The 21,479-nt window shown below is 38.8% G+C and overlaps 1 protein-coding gene and 2 non-coding genes across 3 annotated transcripts; all 3 read right to left on the bottom strand.

Moving 5' to 3' along the window:
* Nucleotides 1–1,288: 1,288 nt before the first annotated feature.
* Nucleotides 1,289–1,360, bottom strand: TRNAE-UUC (transfer RNA glutamic acid (anticodon UUC)). The gene has a single exon. It is a non-coding gene; the product is annotated as a tRNA-Glu (tRNA).
* Nucleotides 1,361–2,234: 874 nt separating this feature from the next.
* TRNAE-UUC (transfer RNA glutamic acid (anticodon UUC)) lies at nt 2,235–2,306 on the bottom strand. Its single transcript has one exon. It is a non-coding gene; the product is annotated as a tRNA-Glu (tRNA).
* A 2,501-nt stretch (nt 2,307–4,807) lies between these two features.
* Pcl (polycomb protein Pcl) lies at nt 4,808–21,452 on the bottom strand. Its single transcript, XM_022835940.2, has 9 exons — nt 19,778–21,452; nt 12,417–12,764; nt 11,982–12,198; nt 11,601–11,793; nt 10,981–11,222; nt 10,576–10,763; nt 9,410–10,073; nt 9,041–9,253; nt 4,808–8,668 (listed from the first exon to the last, which is right to left on the bottom strand). Exons 2-9 carry the CDS (start codon nt 12,734–12,736, stop codon nt 8,180–8,182), a joined length of 2,526 nt encoding a protein of 841 aa, XP_022691675.1. The 5' UTR covers nt 12,737–12,764; nt 19,778–21,452; the 3' UTR covers nt 4,808–8,179.
* Nucleotides 21,453–21,479: the final 27 nt, after the last annotated feature.

Consider the following 21,479-nt stretch of genomic DNA (forward strand, 5'->3'; position numbering starts at 1 on the left):
GGGCCGATAAAGAAAAGGGATAAAGAAAACAATCCCAAGGCCATTCTAGTGTACACATTTGTGCAATATCTTTCTCTCAATTTACTACGTGGAGAACACTGGACTCAGCCGTCTCTGTTCTTTCTTTCGCATGTTTTTTTTTTCGAGAAGGCGCGCTACAGGGATCGAAGCAACAGTCTTGGCCCATGTTTATTAGCATACATAGTATATTTATTTATAGTAGTATAGTATTAATAGTATACATCTTTAATGAAAACAAGCAAGCATATACTTAGCAATTGATCTGACAAGTATTTCCTTAAGTGTATAAGACACGTGAATGCTTTCGGTATTTACGCTTCATATTGTGCAGTGAAGTTCCTAATGCACTCAATTCTTGAACAGCCAATCGTGTTAACCTTGTGAACGTGTTGTTCATGTACGAACTTGTTATACTTTAATAACAAGTCTCCAGTTTCGTGATAAAAACGAGTACAAATTGATTGGATTATCACATACTACCGTAATAGTAAATACTAACAGATACTAAAATTATAACAAAAGTAAATCTAGGGTTCTCTGATACAGTTTGTCCGATAAAATATACATAGAAATGTTTAAAACCGGTCGTAAATGTTGCTATATTTTCTAGGTTACTAATCAATCGCATAACGGTGTTCTCAGCTGATTCACTGAAGTATTTGCTAGATAATATTTAGTATAGTTACAATACTTATAAGGTGAATAACGCCGTCCTATGGCTTTCATAAAAGGGAACCGAAAGCCCTGGCAATCCCATCGGAGATCACAGTATACCAGTGTTTCCAACAATTTCATCCATAACGTTCATTTTTGTATTCCAGTGTAGCAATATAATACCGCACTTGTAACAGCAGATATCGAATATGGGAGGTTACCTATAGAATACACGGCAGGTATCTTATGTCCACGACAAGTTGTCCGGTAACCACCTCAGTGCTCTAAATCGCTTTATGATATGTGTTGCTAACCTTGAGAGGTTCTTCTCAAGCTTTAGTGGTACGTTAACTCTTTCTCGGACCTTTTATCTCACGGCTTATTTCGCTATATCGATATAATGATCACAATGCTTCGGGGTGGTCACCCGAACCACTGCATCGGGTATCCCGCATCGTTGTCTCTGAGGCCTCATTTGCCCCACTCTGCCTCGAACTTTTCGTAAGGTATATTCGGTATTCATTTTCGATAAATCAATGGGAAAGCCGAGGTTCGCTGAGACTTCATTACTAAATTGGAATTTGTTACCAAATATGTCATGAAACGTAAAAATCTCCGATACCGGGAATTGAACCCGGGCCGCCTGGGTGAAAACCAGGAATCCTAGCCACTAGACCATATCGGACGTTGATGTAGGGGTTACTCCGGTAGTAGATAACGTACGTAGGCTCTAAATTTATCGTTAAACCTGTTTTACTTATATGAACTGTTGTACGTTTCTAAAAAAATAAAGTTTTACTTACCAACTTATGGAGATTAGGCTTTTAGTAAATGGTAAGTCATTTAACATATTTACTAATACTTAGGACTATTGGATGACCCTTATATTATTTTATGGAATCATTTGTAAATTAGGTGAAAAAGAGGCCCATAAGGTTCGCTACGATCCAATGGAACTTTATATAGACCTTCCGTAGGCGAATCGTAATAATCGATAATAATATCTTGCAAGTTAACGATCATTTAGCTCTAATTGCAGCGTTTCATAGAAGATCAGTTTCTCTTCAATTTTGTTAATAACTGAATATATATTGAGGTGAACATAGATCACATTGAATAAACATGGTCCTCAAGAATGAGACTTTAGTATATGCAAAAACATTATGTTGGGATACCTGTGTTTGTTTAAATACAGCCTGAAAAAAACTCATAATTAATTATGGTAGGACTTAAACCTCTATGTACCGATTTTTAGGTCCGGGTATTGCCGTTAGGCATTCCATCAGATTGCTGACGCCCTTAAGCCTTAGTAATACCTAGGCTTAGTGCCAAGTAACGCAAAGATGCGCGCAGCGCGTATTGATAATATTATAATTTTTAGTTAAACGTTAATCATAAAGTGGATACCCAGCCTCAAACCAAACTGAAAATACGCGAGAGGTACGATAAGCAACCCGCTTTTTGTGAAGGTTGCGGTTATTTGCATTCTTCTTCTGTCGAGATTTTACTGGTAAACCCGAATTTCGACATGTTGGCAAATACACCCTAAAACACAAAATCTCCGATACCGGGAATTGAACCCGGGCCGCCTGGGTGAAAACCAGGAATCCTAACCACTAGACCATATCGGACGATGCCATGGTGAATATATAATGATTAGATAACTTGATAGATAAATAATAATAAGTAAATATGATACCATCATATTTACTTATAAATACTATTTTACTCAAATAAGTGTTGTATGTTTCTAATCAAATTAACTTATAGATATCGAAATAAGATGTTCATAAATGGTAACTCATTTAACATATTTACCCATAGTTATGATTATTAGGTAACCCTTACATATTCGGTCCTTTTGACCCATTTGAAAATTAGGTAAGAAGGAAGTTTCGTACGAATACGATGTTATAGTGCTACATTATACACGGTAAGAAGTAATATTTTTATAGCCGTTAGATTTTTATGTTATATATATATATATCATTTTAAAGTATTATTTGTAAAGAATAAATATAGATTTATGATTATTTATCAAGATTGCAGAAATTTATATTGTAATTGAATATTTTAATAAAGTTATTGAATTAACGTCAGACTGATAAATAGAAAGAAAAGGTAAATCAATCATGAATAAGGATGATGACAATAAGGTATTATACTAATTTGTACAGAGTCGTGATTATTTATTATATTATGTAAAGGTTGCAGGAACTTATAAAAAAATCTTTCAATAAGCATATTACTTTTTTAATTGAATTTTTAAATCCATTTACACTTACATAAAGATATTATCATATAAAACACTTAATATTCATGAATAAAATAACAGTTATATATCAAATATTCATGGTATTGTGTGATATAGATTTATCATTATTAAGCTTTTCTAAATCTTTATTATTACTATAGATACTCTTTATAATTTTTAAACCACCAGCTTATATCGTGAGCAGTAAGGAGAGATCTGTTAAATAATTCTTTCAACTAAATTACTTATTATCCAAACACGTACGGCAAACTTTCTGAAAAGACAGAAGTCCTACGATCTAACGATACTGGAATCATACGTATTACACTATCAGTCCATGATTGCTTACATAAAGCACTCCTACTAACGAAGACTTACAGTCTAATTTTCTACTGCCACACTTTTCACAACGAAATTATGTTCAACAGGTCAAATTGCATGTTTAAGATAATGGGGTTAAGACAGAAGTGTAAGACAGCGGGCCATCTTTAGAGTCTCACTCACAAATGTATCCTTTTTCTGTTATAAAACTCGGCAACAAGCTTTAAAGATTAAGTTAAAGAAAATGAAAATAGAAACAATCATTAAATTATCCGCTGGTTAATCGGGGCCCTAGATTTTTTAACTTTAAAAGTACTGGGTTACCATCATGACTTGTAAACTTTCGTGATTAATGCAGCAGAGTTAATTTTTAACGCTATTACTAGTCTAGGATGAGCTAGGAAACTAGTAAAATTCAATGTCTGTTGTACGATCCCACTTAGGATTTTTTTGGCGTGTTCTGATTCAGCAAAGAGACTCATAGGAGTATGTCTTGAGTTTTTTGTAATCAGTGTCGTTGTTGGTTTTCTCGCCATCCATTGTTGCAATTTCGCTGCTGCCGCTGGCGACTATGACGTTCCTTTAACAGATATGCGATAATTAGAAATTTAATTTACGGAGGTACGCCCAAAGATAACTTGCCAAAGCCTCAAGCACCCTGGGCTATAAAAATGAAGTAGAAATTAACGGTTGAATCATTGAAGGCATCTCAACAGCATAAGATTCATAAGCTAATCAATATATTTAGATGTAAAGTCTGGAATTAAACGCTAATAATAATAAGAAGAAGAACAAGGCCTTATTTGCTTGTGCTTGAATTTGTTACCTTGCATATAATCTATTTATTTAGATTCTAAATATATATATGTACTAAGAGTAGTGACGCAACGAGACACAGGGATTCAAAGTGAACATTGACCAACTTTCAGTTTCTTTCAAGCTGAGATTGATATTGATATTTTTTATATTTCGAATTTTCTTTCATGTGAAGCGATTAAAGGTAATCGTAAGTTTCATTAATGATCAATATATGAAGCCGGGAACATTTGAGCAGTTTGTTTAAACTTCAGAGCAGTGTTCCATTACAATAAGAGCAACGTCTGTGACCGCTAAACCAGTGTAGTTAGTTTGAAGTTCCCAACTTTACACCAGCCACTAGCCACCGATATGTATTGGTAATTTTATCTCTTTTTGCGACTCCAGTGGACACACCCAGTTCACCAATTACTTTAAATATAATTTTATTTAAAATATATAAACCGCGTACTTTACTTACCTTCGCGCATATATATAAAAATATATTTCTCATATGTGAAAGTGCTCTATGAAAATCTGCTGACATTTTTCTTTTTTATTTTTTTTTGTACAGGCTTAAATCTCTATTTTCCCTAAAGGCTTAGTGCGTTGTGAGTAATATTTTCAATATATGATTTTAACAGGGAAAGGAAATAATCATATTTAGAGCTAACTCCTGATATTAATAACTCACACAATTTTAATGTTATATTGTTTAAACCGTATAAAGTATACTTGATCCAAAATTGAAAAACAGTTAAATAAACTTATACCAGCCATTTTTATTGTCGTACAAAACATCAGTTCCCAGTTTTTTTTTTACACTAGTTATATTACGTAGCTCATACACACACTGTCAACGTCTACTCGTACACAGCAACATGTTGCAGTCTCATCAACTTTTTCCCATCATTCTAAATGCCATAAACTGTCGTCAAAATTTCTTTTTCATGTATAAGAAAAATGTCAACTGTAGCAGATTTAGGTCGAGGTCAAGTCAATAATCGGAGCAGTATTTCACACAGTTTGAAAAACTAAAACGCGTTCAATTTATTTGATACAAAGTTGTTCCGTCTCTATAACCGGAGAAAGAATAACTGGAATACAAAAAAGTATGTTTGGGTCACAGGAAAATATTCAATATTCGGGGAGTATCTATTGTAGGGAAGTGAATTTATAGAACCGCTTCAGCGGAGATCACAGAACGAAACTTCTTATCTGTTCAAAATGAGAGGGGGCGAGACACATTTTTCATTTTGTTTTCTAGCTCATGTCGTCGATATTTCATCATTGAGAGGTTCTTCTTCAATCATTTATTTATTCATTCATTTCGACCAATCATTTCATACTACTATTACATATTTTTAGATATTTATATTTGTGTAATTAATATTTATACTGGATATTTTCATCTGTTTCAGTATTTACATAAACACACATGATCAGGACGAATACGTGGTTAGTAAACTCCAGCAAAAACTCTTAACTTTCAAATCGTTAAAAGCCGTTCCTTTAATCATCAACAGATTGGTTTCTAATAATAATAATGATAATAATACACGTGCATGTACTTATGTAACGCCCGCCTAGACCTGCTACAATGTAGTTCAAATTATAGCTACATTAGTACGGTATGCAGCTATGGGCAACTAGACTCCACCTCGTTTCACTGTTTGCGGAAGGTCAAGTAATAACGTTAGTTTCGCTTGATTTACACATTGAACAAGACCCTTAACTCTATTATTTAAAATCAATCACTACTTCGTGTAAATGTTTTCAGTTGGTCAAAAATTACCTTTAATGTGAAACTATTTTCAATCTATATTCGATCAGCTTTTGAATGAAAAAAGTAGAATCGCGCCACAGTAAACACTGTAACGTATTCTTATTGTCAAAAAACTTGGATGGTGCCGACGACTTTTCGACATTTTGAAAATGCATCAAGATACGTACATACACATCCAATAAGCAGCGCAGACGTATACGCGAACATGCACGCACACGTAACTCAATATTATTATTTAATACATGTTGTTCATTTATCATACAGGTAATGTTAACATTCCTATATTTTTCTGCCCTCCCCCGTTTTCATTCATGTGCTCTGTAAGACTTGTTCATTGTACATACATCATATATAGTTGAGTAAGTGTCCACGTTGCTACCTTCTCGACTACCTCAGGCTGATCTAAGCATCGTAGACAATGTTTCCTTTATAGTCTGCTTGTTGTTGTTGTAGTTGTTGTCGTCGCATACAATGCGGAATGGCAGTGTTGTTCATAAAAATGATTATACTAATACGTGGATTGCATCATAAACTTTATATATATTTATGTAAAATTTTACAAATAAATACAGCACGTTAGGCTCTGCTTTATTCGCGTACTTTTCTTGAGCGCAACTTCACTGAGATCACAAATTGTCAGTGATTGGCGCGATTCAGTTTAAAAGTACTAAATAATTACGTTGCATTTGACCCTCATGTATAATATAATAATATAGTCCGCGTAAATATGCTGCTCTTCGTGATCTCTAAGCCACACAAGACTTCTTTTTGCCCAACAAAAAACACTTGTAGTTTATATTGTTTTAAATCTGTTTCATCTTATAGTTATATCATCATTATAAGCAAGACAGCACAGGAGTTACGGCACCCTATTCACTCTGTTCTAAATATATTTCTAGTTTGAATTGCCACTTAGTCTATATTATCCATATAGATACATACATTTATAAATGTTTGTGATTCAATAAGATGTCGATAATCTCGATAAGTTGTGGCAGCGATTCAGGCTATCAGTCAATATTGTGCTGCTATATATCCAACAGACATTGGTTGCGCTTATGTTCCTCGTACACAACAAGCAAGGTATGCGAGGCAGCTTACGGAATACATTCTCATTTTTTTTTTGTCATTGTATCCAGCTGATCGTTTCAGGAAAAAGTGAGTGCACTTTGAGGTACGCTCACAACCCATTTGCGGAATTAATTAAATTCATCTAGGCAGTCGGTTAGGTATTATTCTCGGGGACAACTTGGCTCAACCAAATTCAGCCGAAATATCCAGTAGACAGCTATTATAGTTCACATTAGGTACATTTGAGCATAGACAGTATGCTGTGTTCCTTCCCATGGTTGCCGGGATTGTGGTGGTATTGTTAGCAGCACCTTAGGCAAAAATTTGCGGAAAGAAAATATAGCCAATATGGTTGCTGGGCCACAATAGGCCAGAGGTACAAAGAAAGAGGCTGTAGTTCCATGGCTTTAACTAGAACCACACTTCGCGACGATTTACTGTTTGGTGCAACGGATTTACTAACAGGACTTTGCAACATACATATAAAATGTCTTGCAATAGGTGCGCTTGTTTCGTGCTAGTGGTAAGCCATCTCGTATAAAGTTAATGCATTTGGAGACGATGTTCAAAAGATCTATCAATACGCAGTATTCATATGACTTTGTTGTCCCATGGTGCTAAAGTAAACTTTTTATGTATTACGTTCGTAACAGGATTGTTGACGATCGACAGTTTCAATATGAGTTACTCTTTGAGTAATATCGTTTTTCCATTAATTAAATATTGAAGAGATTGGGATCAAAATGCGAAACCTGGACAAAATATCTTGATAGAAAGAGTACCAAATAAAGTACTTGAAGGGATATTTTAAATTGCATTGTCTTTGCATTAGTCATTTGACCTTGTTTGGGTACAACGAGAACACTCCCGAGTTTTCTGCCCGATTTTGCTGTTGATAGAAGCCAAAATTTCGGTTTCTTCAATATATTTGATAACCCGGACCCACTTGAGCGACTATATATAACCCAGTTAGTTAGCCTAATCTCGAAGTTATAGGAAACCAAACAATTATGTTCATTAGTCGCGCCTAACGTAGAGAAACTGTTTAGATTATTTTCCACTAAAATTGTTACTCATTGCCTTAACCTGCGCTTGTCTGACTTTACGCCTTTAATTACTACTTTAGACTTACGTCAGCAAAAATGCTGTACCATGTTACCACTTTGGCGCCTGGTCTCTTAGAGAAATCGATACTCTGGGCCTTGCTTCTGCCCATGCAGGTACTCAACACCATCCCATTAACAGCTATTTAGTCGGCACAATTATATTCTTCAGCTTCATCGTCTTAGGAGCAACTCCATTACGCCACCCCTCAACACCCGAGAGGCAAGGACCGCTTCGCCAAATGCTATTTTTATAAGACTTGTGTCCCCCGCAAAAGCAACCACTCTTCGGCAGTGTTCATTCTCACCATCAGCTTCGCCTTCGTACATATCCATTGTAATACTTCTTCCTGTTTCACTTAATGCAGCAGACCTTCCACTGCTTCTGGTCGGTGTTTCCCGTTGTTGTTCCATAGAGCTTTTGAAAGCGAACACGCTCGTCATCTCTTCGACGTTCCCAGCTTCTGTCTCAAGTACGATTGTCGTGTCTGGCCCAGAGTTCAGTGCTGATGCTTCCATGTTAAGAGACGGATTTGATATTGAGTTTGAATTCGACGATTCGCTTATATCGGCGACAGCCGCTGAAGCATTCAGGAGCGCCAGTTTTGCTGAATGTCTACGTCGGAGACGTTTGCAGCGAATTTTTCCATCCTTGGTGATCACCTACATAAATAATATAGAGCGCAGTCAGAAACATAACCGCGAGATTAGAAGAGTTCTGCTAAAAACACTGGTGTATTTGTATTGCTTACGAGTTCTAATGGATTTAGGTTTAAAATTGCTATGATCTCTTAGCACATGCAACATTTTCGCAACGTGTCATATTCTCAAAAAGTTTTGCTAGCATGATTTCAAAACAAAGTTCTCATCTTTCGAATTTCCAAGAATATCATAACATCCACTTAGATATGTGCTGCAGATACGGTATAGTGACTTCCAAGGCAATCAAACTCAAGTACAAGACACTGTAAATAGCTTTGCCAATCGAGGTACTTTCGACCCGTAATAGAGTAAGGGTTCTGTAACTGAACTTACCAGATCTCTTGCTTGTAGCACCCTTTTTTTGACCGTTGTTCTAGGACCGGGCTCAGTGTGAAGCAAACCAAAAGACCCAAGACTCGACGTTCCTCCAGGATCTTCATAAAAAGGATTATTTATGCCTGAGAAACTTTCAGGTATAGGTATCCGCGCTAGAGAGGCCGTTACTACCAGCTCTTCCACCTTCTCGTCCAACAATTCTGGAGTTATCTGAAGAAATAGACGATTTTTAAATGCTGTAGTTTTCCATCACTCAGGGACCTGTAGTACAGTATTAGTGATAATGTTGTAGCGCTTGGTGGTGAAAAAATCACTTTAATAAATCCACAATCACTTCAAGTAAAGAAAGACGTAATTTCGACAAACCTCATCTGGCCCAGTTTGTAATTTTTTCCCCCGTCGTTTTCGCTTTTTCTTCTGTTCTTGTACTGCAGTTCGTGGCCGGAGCTTATTCCGAATCGGCTCGTCGTCAAGCCCCTCAGCTTCTTCAGGCTGATCACCGCTATCACCCATTTCTCTCTGAACATCCACCATCCTGCTACGACATTCATAGTCCTCTGCAGGTAGTATCATTTCTCGTTTTAGATTATTCGCCTCCGTTTGGCAGTGCTCCAGATTGACAGCTGAATGATCAGGTTCATTAGCGTCAGAATAGTAATCATCGTCATCATCATTGTCGTCGCCACCTAGGGTAACAGACGTGTTATTTCGCGCGCAGCGTCGCCTATCCTCATCAGGTTCATCCTCGTCCTCATCGCGTTCATCATCATCGCCGTCGTTATCGTCTTCATGTTTTAATGTTTGGTGCGTTTGTGTCGCTTGTTGCTGCTCTTGGCTTTCACGTTGTTGCGGTCTTGTGAGGCTATCGAAGAGATCATCAAAGTTTGTTTTGGAAGCAATCGATGTAGCTGAAGACGAAGTGATTGTCGACGAAAGCGAGATCTCATCATCCATTTGAGATGAACGTCCGGAGCGAGCCCCTCGTGATGGTGACCCACTTTTGTCCAACACTGAAGGTTGACTATAGCGTCTGCAATAAAAAAGATCAATACAAAATTAATTCCAACCGAACTACTACGGGTGAGTTTGATCAAATTTTTCAGACATTAGGAATGATGCACTTATTTTCATTCATCGTTTCTTACGTGAGTTTTATGCGATATAGCCCTTTCTTAATGCATACACTTTTACAGCACCAGCGAATGGACCTACTCAGGATATTTACGTGATTAGAGTATCCGCTTGACTAAATGTAGCGTTGTTTCAGTCACGGAACACTAAGAAATCCTGCTTTTCCGCTTAGTTTCAATTAAACATACCTTTACTACAGTTTATAGCAGCGTACACGTATCAGAAAATATCGATCATATAACTTTGCAAATGCACTCAGTTATGTCTAGGTTTACATTGTCAGTAAGTTGCACTAGCGCATCTGTGATCGAAAAAAATTCACCGCTTGGAAATACCTTTATGTGCAAGAAAAATGAGTATGTTAATTAAAACCTCAGCTAGCAATTTATTTTCGCACTTACAAACTTTGCCGGATGACCTGCCAATGTTGTGCGGATAACGAGGGCAATCTTTGCGGGTCAATTAATGCAAACGCCGGTCCACCATGACCTTCACCGTTTCCTAATGCCACGGGACGAAACCTCTGGCGGACGTGACGAAGACAGTAAAGCACGTGACTATGGCGTTCCTCCGTACTGCACGCATCTAACTGTAAATGAAACAAGAATTCCACATAAACCCTTCTACGTCAACTATTCGATTGGATTTATCATGAGGTAGAGAATTATGACAATACAAGACTTTGCGATTCAGCTCGACCTCTAGAAGCAGCTTTACGCAATTGGTGTGTATAAAACATTTTTTATACGTGTACAGCCATATTTTGCCAAGGTCATGAAGTTATAGTTTTGTTCCAGCGGACGCACCTCATGAGGGACCTGCAGTAAACTCCATATTGAATCGAGATATGGAAAAATTTCGGACCGCGTTTGAAAGAACTCCTTGTTTGGCTGAGTAAGGTGAAGCTGGTACATGAGTAGATCCGCAACGTCTACCCAGGAGAGTCTCAGTCGTCGTAAGTACTCGGGCCCACGAGTACAGATCGAGCAACGATAGTTATAGAAGAGATCACCGCGCAGCAGTGGCCACTCAAGGCACCGAACACACTCTGTCGATAAAAAAAAACAACGAACTCCGACATTCATCCTGTGCGCACCTCTATTCACTATACATACACTGCACATAATAACAGTTACATGTGGTACAACCCTAAGCTCTGCTGTACAGCCCCCATAAAGAACCGTATTTTCCGAAACCCATATTACTGATATTGGTTGAAAGTGGTATAATTTTACACCGAGCGAACAACACTTTTCCTTCAAATAATCCTTATCCTAGAAGTGATTATAACAAAATGGTATTTATTCTACAATATAAAGAAGAGCTGAAGGAAATCTCCAGAATAAATACAAAAATTCCTAAAGATAGCTAAAAAAACATTCTTATACAAGAAACGATTCTATTCTTTTTTACAGAATTACATTACCTTGGTGAAACCATTGAAGGCAAGTTCTGCATTGGAGCATCTTCTCTTTCCATACGCCGTCTTTCCCGCAGTAGCAATATCGATTATTTGTGTTGTGAGTATGTTCGGGATCCCAACCTAACTTCGAAGGCGAGTACGGCAGACTAGTCTGATACAAAGCACGAGTGATTGCCCGAAAATTCTTAGCACTTTTCTGTTGAAATGATAAACAGCAGAGAGCACGTAGATAATTACACATCCTCTTCGATTGATTGCAGAAAATGTTCATTTCTGTAACTCTAAACGATGTACTGGTGTTAACAGCCTTTGTTAATTAACTTAACGAAACTAATATATTAGATTAAATATGATAATTAAATGTGATAAAGTGTAATAATATACCCTGACGGATCCTTGAGGCACACAACTCCTACACCTCCAAAGCCGGCTCGAGTCGTCAATGAATACTTGGGGAATCCGTGGTAAGTGACATGTTTGATGGAAGCCCTTACGACACTCGCAGCAAACTACCACAATAGATGGTGAAGACTCGTGCTGTGACCCATCCACTGATGATTCTCCGCACGCCGAACAGGGCAACACCAAACGAAGGGTAAAGCTAGTATCCAACGTGAGAGCGAAAAGATCAATTAGTGTTTTTATAATAAAAGGTTTAATTTAGGCGATAACAATTAAAGCCCTTTGCGCCACTTAAAAATTATTTCAAATGAAGTTGAATGCGCCCAGTGAACTAAGTGTGGCCGAATAAATAAAAATAAATTCGATTTCCAGGTTTAACCAAAAATTTAGAATAGATGCACAGAAAAATCAACATACCACGTGTCTTCTTCCGTAGCGCTACCGCTATCCGAATTTTTGGTGCTCTCACTACGTGGACTGTCCGTAGTGATAGAGTTCTTTGAGTGAAGGCTACCTCTTCGTTGCGATGTTCCATTGATCACAGCATTTGGAGGCCGGCCGCGTTTTCTCTTGCCTGTCGGCGCGCTTCCACCTTTGACGGGTACAAGACCTTGCTCTAGTCCAGATGACGACCGAGATGCCCCTGCGGAGCTACCTTTGCCGCCTCCTGCTCCCGCGGCCGCCAATGCAGCCTTGAGGAAAGCGGCACCCCGACTGCCCAAACTCCCCATCGACATTCTTAATATCTGGCGTCGTGGGCCACACCTGAAGCGACGTAGCAGTTCGTGTATATAAAAAATTACTAGTGGTGTTCCATATGTGAACTCAATATACTGTATTTATAAATGTATAAATCGGTTCTTTTTAGACATATTTAGATTTTTGGGCTGAAAGCTATGGATACTGATATACCTGCCAAATGCTTCAAGGATTGTTTGTAACACTACCGGCATTGAAATAAATACTTCCTTTATCTGGTACTCAAAACCACGCCAGTTTAATGGGAACATAGAGACTTCATTATGAACTATGTAACTTTTATCCCGGGGAGCCTGAATAAGTATAGTGAGCGTAGTACTTACAGCACCAATGTGAATCGGACCAGTCAGATTTGAAATTGACTCTGACTGAAAATAAAGATCGGAGCATCGTTGTCCTTATTATTACCAACAAAGTCATTTAAAAAAGAACCGATTGATTTTTATCAACCTCGATTACAGCGAGGTATGTTGTGATAAACATATTTGCTATGTTCAACTAGAGAACCGAGTGCTTTACCGAAAATCGGTTGATTATGACGGTATAATGGATTATGACGCCTGTTCAATTACGATAGTCCCTTTTTTCTTGTGTGACTGCCTTCGTCGTTGAATAGCTTATGGAGTTATTTGTTAGTTCCCGCAAAAGGTACCTTGTTGATAAAATTTCCTTCTGTGATCTTTTCCGAAAGATGAACCAAGATAAAAATTAATTAAATCTCGTAAGCCAAAGGCCATTTTCATAAAGATTTCACCACGAAAATAATTTAACTCTCAGAGGCGACGTAGCTGTCTCAATACATGTGCAAGTATTTGCTATGACAGAATCAAGATAATCGCACTGCATGAGTTTAGCCTCTATAACACTACTCATCTTGATCATTCTCTTAACTTTAATGCATTGTACTATAGTTTAGGTGTATTCAGCTTCAACAGACTTCAACCTGTCATGTTAGTTATTCCCCGATTTCTTCATAAATCCAAATCTACAGAACCCGATGCTCTAGCGCCACCTAAACGGATGTCATTCCTAATTAATGGCGAGCAGAAATAAACGAGCAGGCTCAGTCGTTTGTTTCATGCCCACCAAAAACCTACCTATACCAACCATCTTATATTTTGAAAAAAATCATAATTTTTATGAAAACTTCTTATCATTCCATTTAATCGGAGTAGTCGTAGCTCTCGCTAAACAGAGATACAACTCTTGTCTAATGCAATCCAACGAAGTCTTAATACGAAACCAATTTCAGTCTTGACTGCTATAACAACCATCTTTAAAGGATATTTAGAAGACGGTGCACAAGCAAGCTTATTATAATCAGCGCTAATTTTAGTGAGGTTTGAATCCGGTCGTAAACACGCTTCGTTGTATGCTAGAAAGCGGCCCTCTGATGAAGCGCTTAATGACGGTGCCAGGCGTAAAACTCGAAACATTTATTCATTTTGATAAAAAGTGCTACTCATTTATGTCTTGATATGTCTGGTAAATGAAAAGTGATCAAATATGTCAGAAATCCGTTTTTCTAAAGAAAATGTTTACTTTATGTTGACGCTGACAGTACTTAACTAAATGCACATTACGGATCCTTACTAGGACTTTCACTTCGTATTCAGCTATCTCCTCACCGCTCAACGGCATGAAAACAATCTTGATGCCGAATAATCCTATATAGTACTTTTAAGTTATTTTTACTATACAGAGTCTTTATACTAGCTCTCTTTTTATAAAGATGAATATCAGCATACAAAAGGAAACGAAAGCCCACATCTGGCATATAACTTTGAACTTTATTGCAAATATTCATTAAAGGCTCCTTATACCTTACTTATATAGCACTGCTATGATGTTGTGTAACTAACACGATCTTATAATAAGATCGTGTTAGTTACTGGTACGATGTTTCTGGAAACTTCCCCAATAAGCAAAGTCCTTAAGGCACTGCTCAGCAGAACAAGCTGTAATGTGAAGTGGAAATGGGAGTGTGGGTTGAACATCTGGCACAGGCGGAAAGAGAATGTAAATTGCTAAGTAATACTATCCAAGTAAAATAACCTGACTATGCCAAGAAATTATGCTAAGCAAAGTTTTAGCACAATGCTTCTTCATGTATAGCAGATAGCAATGCATTCATTCATCTTAACAGGACGAAATAAACTTTCATTGACCTCGACCCTTAATCGAGCTCTCCCGTTATCACAACCTACTGAATATCGCAGCGTGTCCTAGATGAACTCCTTAAATTCCTACGATATTTCGTCCGAACTTTCGTTGTGAAATGCGCCTCTCGTAGTGGTCGACCAAGTACAGAAAAGTTGATAAAATTATTACGGAAGTTAGGCGAGACTTAGTAGCCATGGTATCGCCAAGGAACTAAACATCCACCACATAACAATTTTAAACGATTTAAAGAAAGCTGGCTACATGTAAAAGTATGTTTGAATGCCACACGGATCGATGCAAACGAATTTACTCGATCATAACTCCATTTGTGAAGCTCTAAATAAATGCAATGAAATCGAGTAATTTCTAAGTTGGTTTATCAAGGGTGATGAAAAGTGGATCACAGGCGGCAATAATGTGCAAATAAGAAAAAAAAGAAAAATCTGCTTCGTAATCTGCGGCAAAACCCAGACTGACGTCAAAGAAGGTGATTCTGTGAGTTTAGTTAGACCGGAAGCGCGTATTGTGAATTTCTGTCGCCCGGTTGATTCTATTTACCTTCTTACGGCCTTAATTCTATTTTAATGTAGAAATACAAAAATAATTTGTCATTTTTTCGCGCGGACTCCACAGGAGCTTGACATTATGGTGTTACCAAAAAAATAAAGAAGGTCATCGATCAATGTGGCGCATATTTAGTTTAGTAATATTATTTTAAAATATAAACAACATTCTCTTAAATTTAGGCTTTTAAATCTTTTTTCTTCAAAAAAAATTTTTCTTCAATTTAAAATGGTCAACACTCTTCTGAAAACCCAATGTATTCCAAGGACTGAAGATGTATGGTATAACAACAGGTTAAAAATTGACAAGTCTCCTAACAAATTTGGAAAGAAAAATAGCATTATTAAGTCTTGAAATAATTAAAACTTATTTTGAGTAATATATATCTAGGTTTATTTCAAGTATCTTTGTGAGTAAATGCATTAAATATGAGCTTTCTAAGCTATACATTTTTACACCAGCCATAAAAATGGAAGCAAAAACTCTTGTGACTGTGCCGCTGCCAATGTATAATTATCAGAATCGGAAAAATCAAGGCAATGAATATAAGAGTATTATTTTGCTTTGAAAGTGGGAATGTTTAAGAGAGAACGTAAGGATTCATTACACTCCGCTCACCTAACACTTTCTTTCAATTTTTTTGTTTTATTTATTCTATCCTTAGTTTATTGTTGTCAAAGAACAGCGGTGATATATGTTGCCAAGCATCGTGTGTGATGTCAACTGTGACACTCACATCGTCATCAATATTTTCTTTTGCTCTCTCTTTACACGCACGTTGGGCTTGTTCTGACAATGTAAGTTCTCTCGTTTTGTTCCGTTCTATTCCCTTATTAGCACTTATCGTAATAGCTCACTCACCAAGCCACCTTTACTATACATACGAACTATACTTTACGAACTCACATCAGTGGCGAACTGTCAACCACTTCATGGAAGTGTTGCTGTTGCAGATGATTTAACAAGTTTAACTATTATTGATTGCATTGATGCACTCAAGGAAATTCCACCGGATTTAGTTATTTTCAGCTTGACAATCTATTAATACAGTTCTTGCCGGTTTGTTAACGCGGACATCGTTGTTCGTTCTGTACTGCTGGTTCTGGCCCACTATGGCAGACAATAGTAGCGCGAAGAATTGTAGAACTAGTGCTACCTATACTAATAATATTGTCCAGCAGTAGTAATGATAGTCGCAACAGTAGAGCGGCAGCCGTTGCTGACGGCAGAGGTAACTGCCGGTCGTTCGCTGGCTGGTTTGCTTTGTATGAAATAGTAAACAGGACAACCACTACTAAGCCGCTGCAAAGGGTCAACGGCCGTCGCAGCGGTTGCCAGTACTCCGCAAAAGTGATCGCAGTCACACAGACACAACGCACGTACACAGGCGAACATCTATACACGCGGGAGCTTATGAAGACAGCGGCGGCATCGATGATAACATTAGCAGCAAAAGCGGCGGCAGCAATCAGCCTTTTGCTCAGTCCTTCTGGCCGTGGCAACCTCAGCCGCCGAGACTCTAGTCAGTGACATTAGACAGTAACCGTTAAAGTCACGCTAATAAAACCTAACGCAATACAACTAAGTTGGCAAAGCAACAAAACCAATCTTAGTAGCTGCCATAACTACCACTTCGATGAATGTTATATGCACAGATATATGGACGTGTAGTTATAGTTCGACTATTAAAAAACCACAGCTATCTTGATCAGTTGACAACTACTAAAGCGCATTATAATTTTTTTTAGCCTTCATTTGTACATATCTATAAAGCATCTCATTTATCAAAAGCCTTTTAAGTTATCTCTGTTCTAGTGAGGAGACAAACCAATTATTCCAACAAAAAAGAGACATAGAATCAAGCAAATCAGTTGAGTTGGACAGTGGCAGCTATCAGTAGACTGCGTACAAGCAAAGTGCTCTTACCTGCTATACTGTTACTATTATTATTATTCATTTGCTATTATTACTATATTATCGTTGCTACAAACTACGTTCTTTTAATGAGGGCTTAGATCATTTGAAAGCACGAGCCAGCTGGATCTCGAAATTCTGTCCTAACCGTGGATCGGCTTAACCTTAAAGATTACCTCGAAAATTTTTCTTCTAGAAAGACCTACAAAAATCCCAATTCTCAGCACCAGCAATTCACTAGCGTTGAGCCATTTCATCAATCCGAATGGTTTTTCCGTTTTAAAACTCAGAATCGCATAGATGCAATACATATCATAAACGGCATGAATGCAACGCCAGAAATTTCAATACACGGCGGGCGATTGCGGTGCCTGATTATTTCATTGTATCGCAAACTGATTTTCACAAATGTTATAAGCCCTAAGGTAGAACTCTGAACTGAGGAAAAGTTGTCAAAAAGTAAATCAGGTACTTTTTTCCCGGTACTTGATTAACAGTAATATATGCAAATTTCTTCAGGAAATCATGATGGGGAACAATTTTTTAGAAAAGATTTATAGAGAAGCATGTGGCATTCCATGTGGTCGGGAATATAGTTCGCAGAAATTAATAATCAACAGATAAATGACGTATGAAGGATTTCTCAAAAAATCGAAAGAAATAGTAAAGTAAATGTATCTGTAAATGTGTAATTTAATATAGATAGTAAATGTGCGGACTGATAACGCGAGATGAAAGCACAATAGACAAAAGAAGAGATAGTTTCTCGTATGGTTCAAACGTCATCAAACTCAGTGTATCAAGCAACTTAATAATCCATGAAATCAATAGCAGACCAGTAATAACACGCTCAAGTAATAATTGAAAAGATAGCTGTATTCTTATCAGTTTGAGCCGACAATCCGCAGTTTGAAATTACTTTGATCTTAGCAGCATATTCGCTAAGATCCACGGCCCTTCATCAACACGATAAAGGAAAAGAGCCGAAAATTGCTGCTGGCCAGCAAGAGAATTTTTTCGCAACCACCGAGGCGTAATGGAGTACCATCGACGCGTTTTCTTTTAGCGGTACCCAGGCAAGGTTTCTTCCGTTTTTATTCTCGACACACAAAAAGATTGAAAGAACAGCGTTAGCAGCAAACCAACAACAATGTCTCAGAAGTTTAACAACAACTGCCACAAAGAACCGAAGAGTTTGTCTGCGAACGGCAAACAATGCAAGTATACACACACACACACATACAGGAACAAAAATACATATTTTTACAGTACACTAATAGCACTAAATACAGCAGCGGCATTAGAGAAATTGGAATAATACTAAAACAATCGTAACAGCAAGCCATGTTTGGAAACTATATATATAATATCGTAAAAACAGGGACGAAAAGAACACGGCGATGGGGTCAACGTTATTGAATAAAAAATTTCTACTTGCATTTCATCGTATGCTGCTTTGTTGTGGGCAAACCCGGTCACCAGGGAGGCAGTCAGCGCGTAAAGAGGTGACGGAGCTAGCCAGCTTTACGGCGCAAACAATGTCATTGACCGGGTATTGCACCAATTAACTCTGCCGATGCTGCCCTTTAATTGAATGTTGCTGTTGTTGTTGTTCATCGTCGCTGACTGGGTGAGCGAGTTAAAGAGTTGAGACGTTGAACCAGGGCGTACAAAGTAGTATATTTTGAACGCATCTAACGTTAGCAAGCGAACCTCGAATTCAAGCACGAATAGATTCGGAAAGTAGAAAAACTGTCGTCGAATTGGAATGGTCAATGTCAACGTTTTTCTGGCTATCAAACAACCAACAATAATTAACCTTTGTTTAAAGTCAGGTGAAATATTCGAGATATCTAATATGCTTCAGCAGTAAACGGCGTATGCTATAAATATAGCGTTGCAATCGAACGTGATTGCCGGTACTGGGGTCTCCATTGTTTGGCACGCCATGATTACCGCAACATCAAACAAACAACGAGAATTCAATTCGATCAATAATGTATCACCATAGTAGACTAACGTTCAAAGAAGCGCAGAGAAAACTTGTCACTGTTTACCTTGTCCTATCGACTAGGCAAAAAGCAGTTCAGTGTTTATTGAACGTATTTTTAAACATATTAGGTATAGTTGCTATATCTGTTTGACCGGAACGTCTTAACATAGCTCACTACCCTAAAACGGTTAAGTAAGCTTATGGTGGAAACGAAGAATTTGATCAGCATCTTACCAGCTTCTGATATAGGTCCCACCTCTTATATGGCGTTATGATAACTTTAAATTACCTCGTGATCTGATTTTCATCCGATTGGAATCTAAACTAGTCCTCTCTTTCACTAATCAGTATTATAATTATGGCTATAAACACCATCACGACATACCTGCTCCTTTAAGCGAAGAGCACTCTGTGGTAGTCACCACGCATCAGCACCAACCATCCAAGAAAGCGCACACCGGTCGAGCCTTCCAGGCCAGAGGCCGATTCTGTCCTTCGTCCGGCTGGCCGGTCTTCGCCTATCCAGCAGCAGCAACAGGAGCACTCTTTTTCCCCGGCCGCCTCCCGTTTTGACCCATCAACCATGCACACACCACCGTTGTGCACACTTCCGCATCATCACACCTCTATCAACATCATCATTTTCACTACTGAAGCCACTCATCAACAACAACAACATCGCCACCTTCACCATCGTCTTCGTCTTCATCATAATTGTCACCGTAAGTTTCGTGCCTATAGTTGGCATCACAGCTACTTCTATGAGTCCCATCTGCATCGACGACCCGTTCATCTACACATCCCTCACGGTCATTCCTGCACACCGAGGTGAACTCCACCACGAGATCGACGAACCCCACCAATATCACAAGTTGAGGCGAGTTTTGACTAATTTTATGACTCGACTTTGTTTTGAACAGCGACGGCAACGGCATAGAGCACAACGGAGCAACGGCGGCGGAAGCAGCAGCAGCAGCAGCGGGAGGGGGTAAGGATGCCGCCACACGCAGTGGCAGCGATAGCGCGTAGCACATAAGAAGAAGGGAACTACTACTACTACTACTACTACTACAACTACAACAACAACAACAACAACAACAACAACAACAATCGTTTCTGTTGCTGCTTCTGTTCCTATGGGGCCTACAGCTACTAGTCCTTTTTTTGGTAGCGATATCAATATTGTTATTATTGTTATTATTATTAGTATCATTAATCTCCACTGATTGATGCTGCTGCCTTCACCTCCGCCGCTGCTGTATGCTGCCGTCGACTATGGCCGTTCCCCACGACGGGTAGAAAAAGCGGCGTTTGTAGCTCACATACTTAAAAGACGACGGCGAACATTCAACGATTAACTAAAAGCACTTCTTTACCTTCTGCAGCTCGATACCACTCACATGCACACCCACACGTACACGCATTCACGCAGACACTCTCTAACAACACCAGCACTACTTCACGCTATTGGAATCGCTTTTCTTACTACGAAGATATACTGAATACGCCGGCAGCGGTGCTGCTTGCGCTCGTGCTCGTGGTGGACCTCGAGTCAGTTCGAGATGCCCGTGGTGGGGTAATTTGCTTCTTGCCTGTCGCTGTTCTTTTGGTCGGCTGGTGTCACAGCAACGTGACGGTTGTGGCAGCAGCAGTGGTGGGGCCGACCGAGGCTCCGACGGCTCCAGTGGGGCTCCTGATGGTGATGCTGGCGGTTGAGCCCAACAACGTCGCTCCTGCGACGGAAACAACAGTAGCATATAGAGCGATAGCGGCCTGAAGTACAACAGCTAGAGCTACAGAAGCCGTGGTAATTGAACCAGCAGCAGCAGCAGCAGTAGGAGCAGATCCCATCGTCATCCTTCCGCCGCCGCCGCCACCGTCGTCGTCGTCGTCGCGAATCACTCACTCACTTAGCGAGCAAGTCAGCCGTCATTCAGGCACTCAGCATTAGCAGCAATAGTATCGCCCTCTTCCTTCCCACTTCACTTTGTTCTGCTTCAGCCGCTTCCGCGGACTTCTTTCTCTATGATGTTTATATACATCTCTCAATTCCCTCTTACTAGCGGTGCTTAAGCAGCAGCCCTTGC

The sequence above is a fragment of the Varroa jacobsoni genome, unplaced genomic scaffold, assembly GCF_002532875.2.
Source record: "Varroa jacobsoni isolate VJ856 unplaced genomic scaffold, vjacob_1.0 scaffold_621, whole genome shotgun sequence".
Taxonomy (NCBI): domain Eukaryota; kingdom Metazoa; phylum Arthropoda; class Arachnida; order Mesostigmata; family Varroidae; genus Varroa; species Varroa jacobsoni.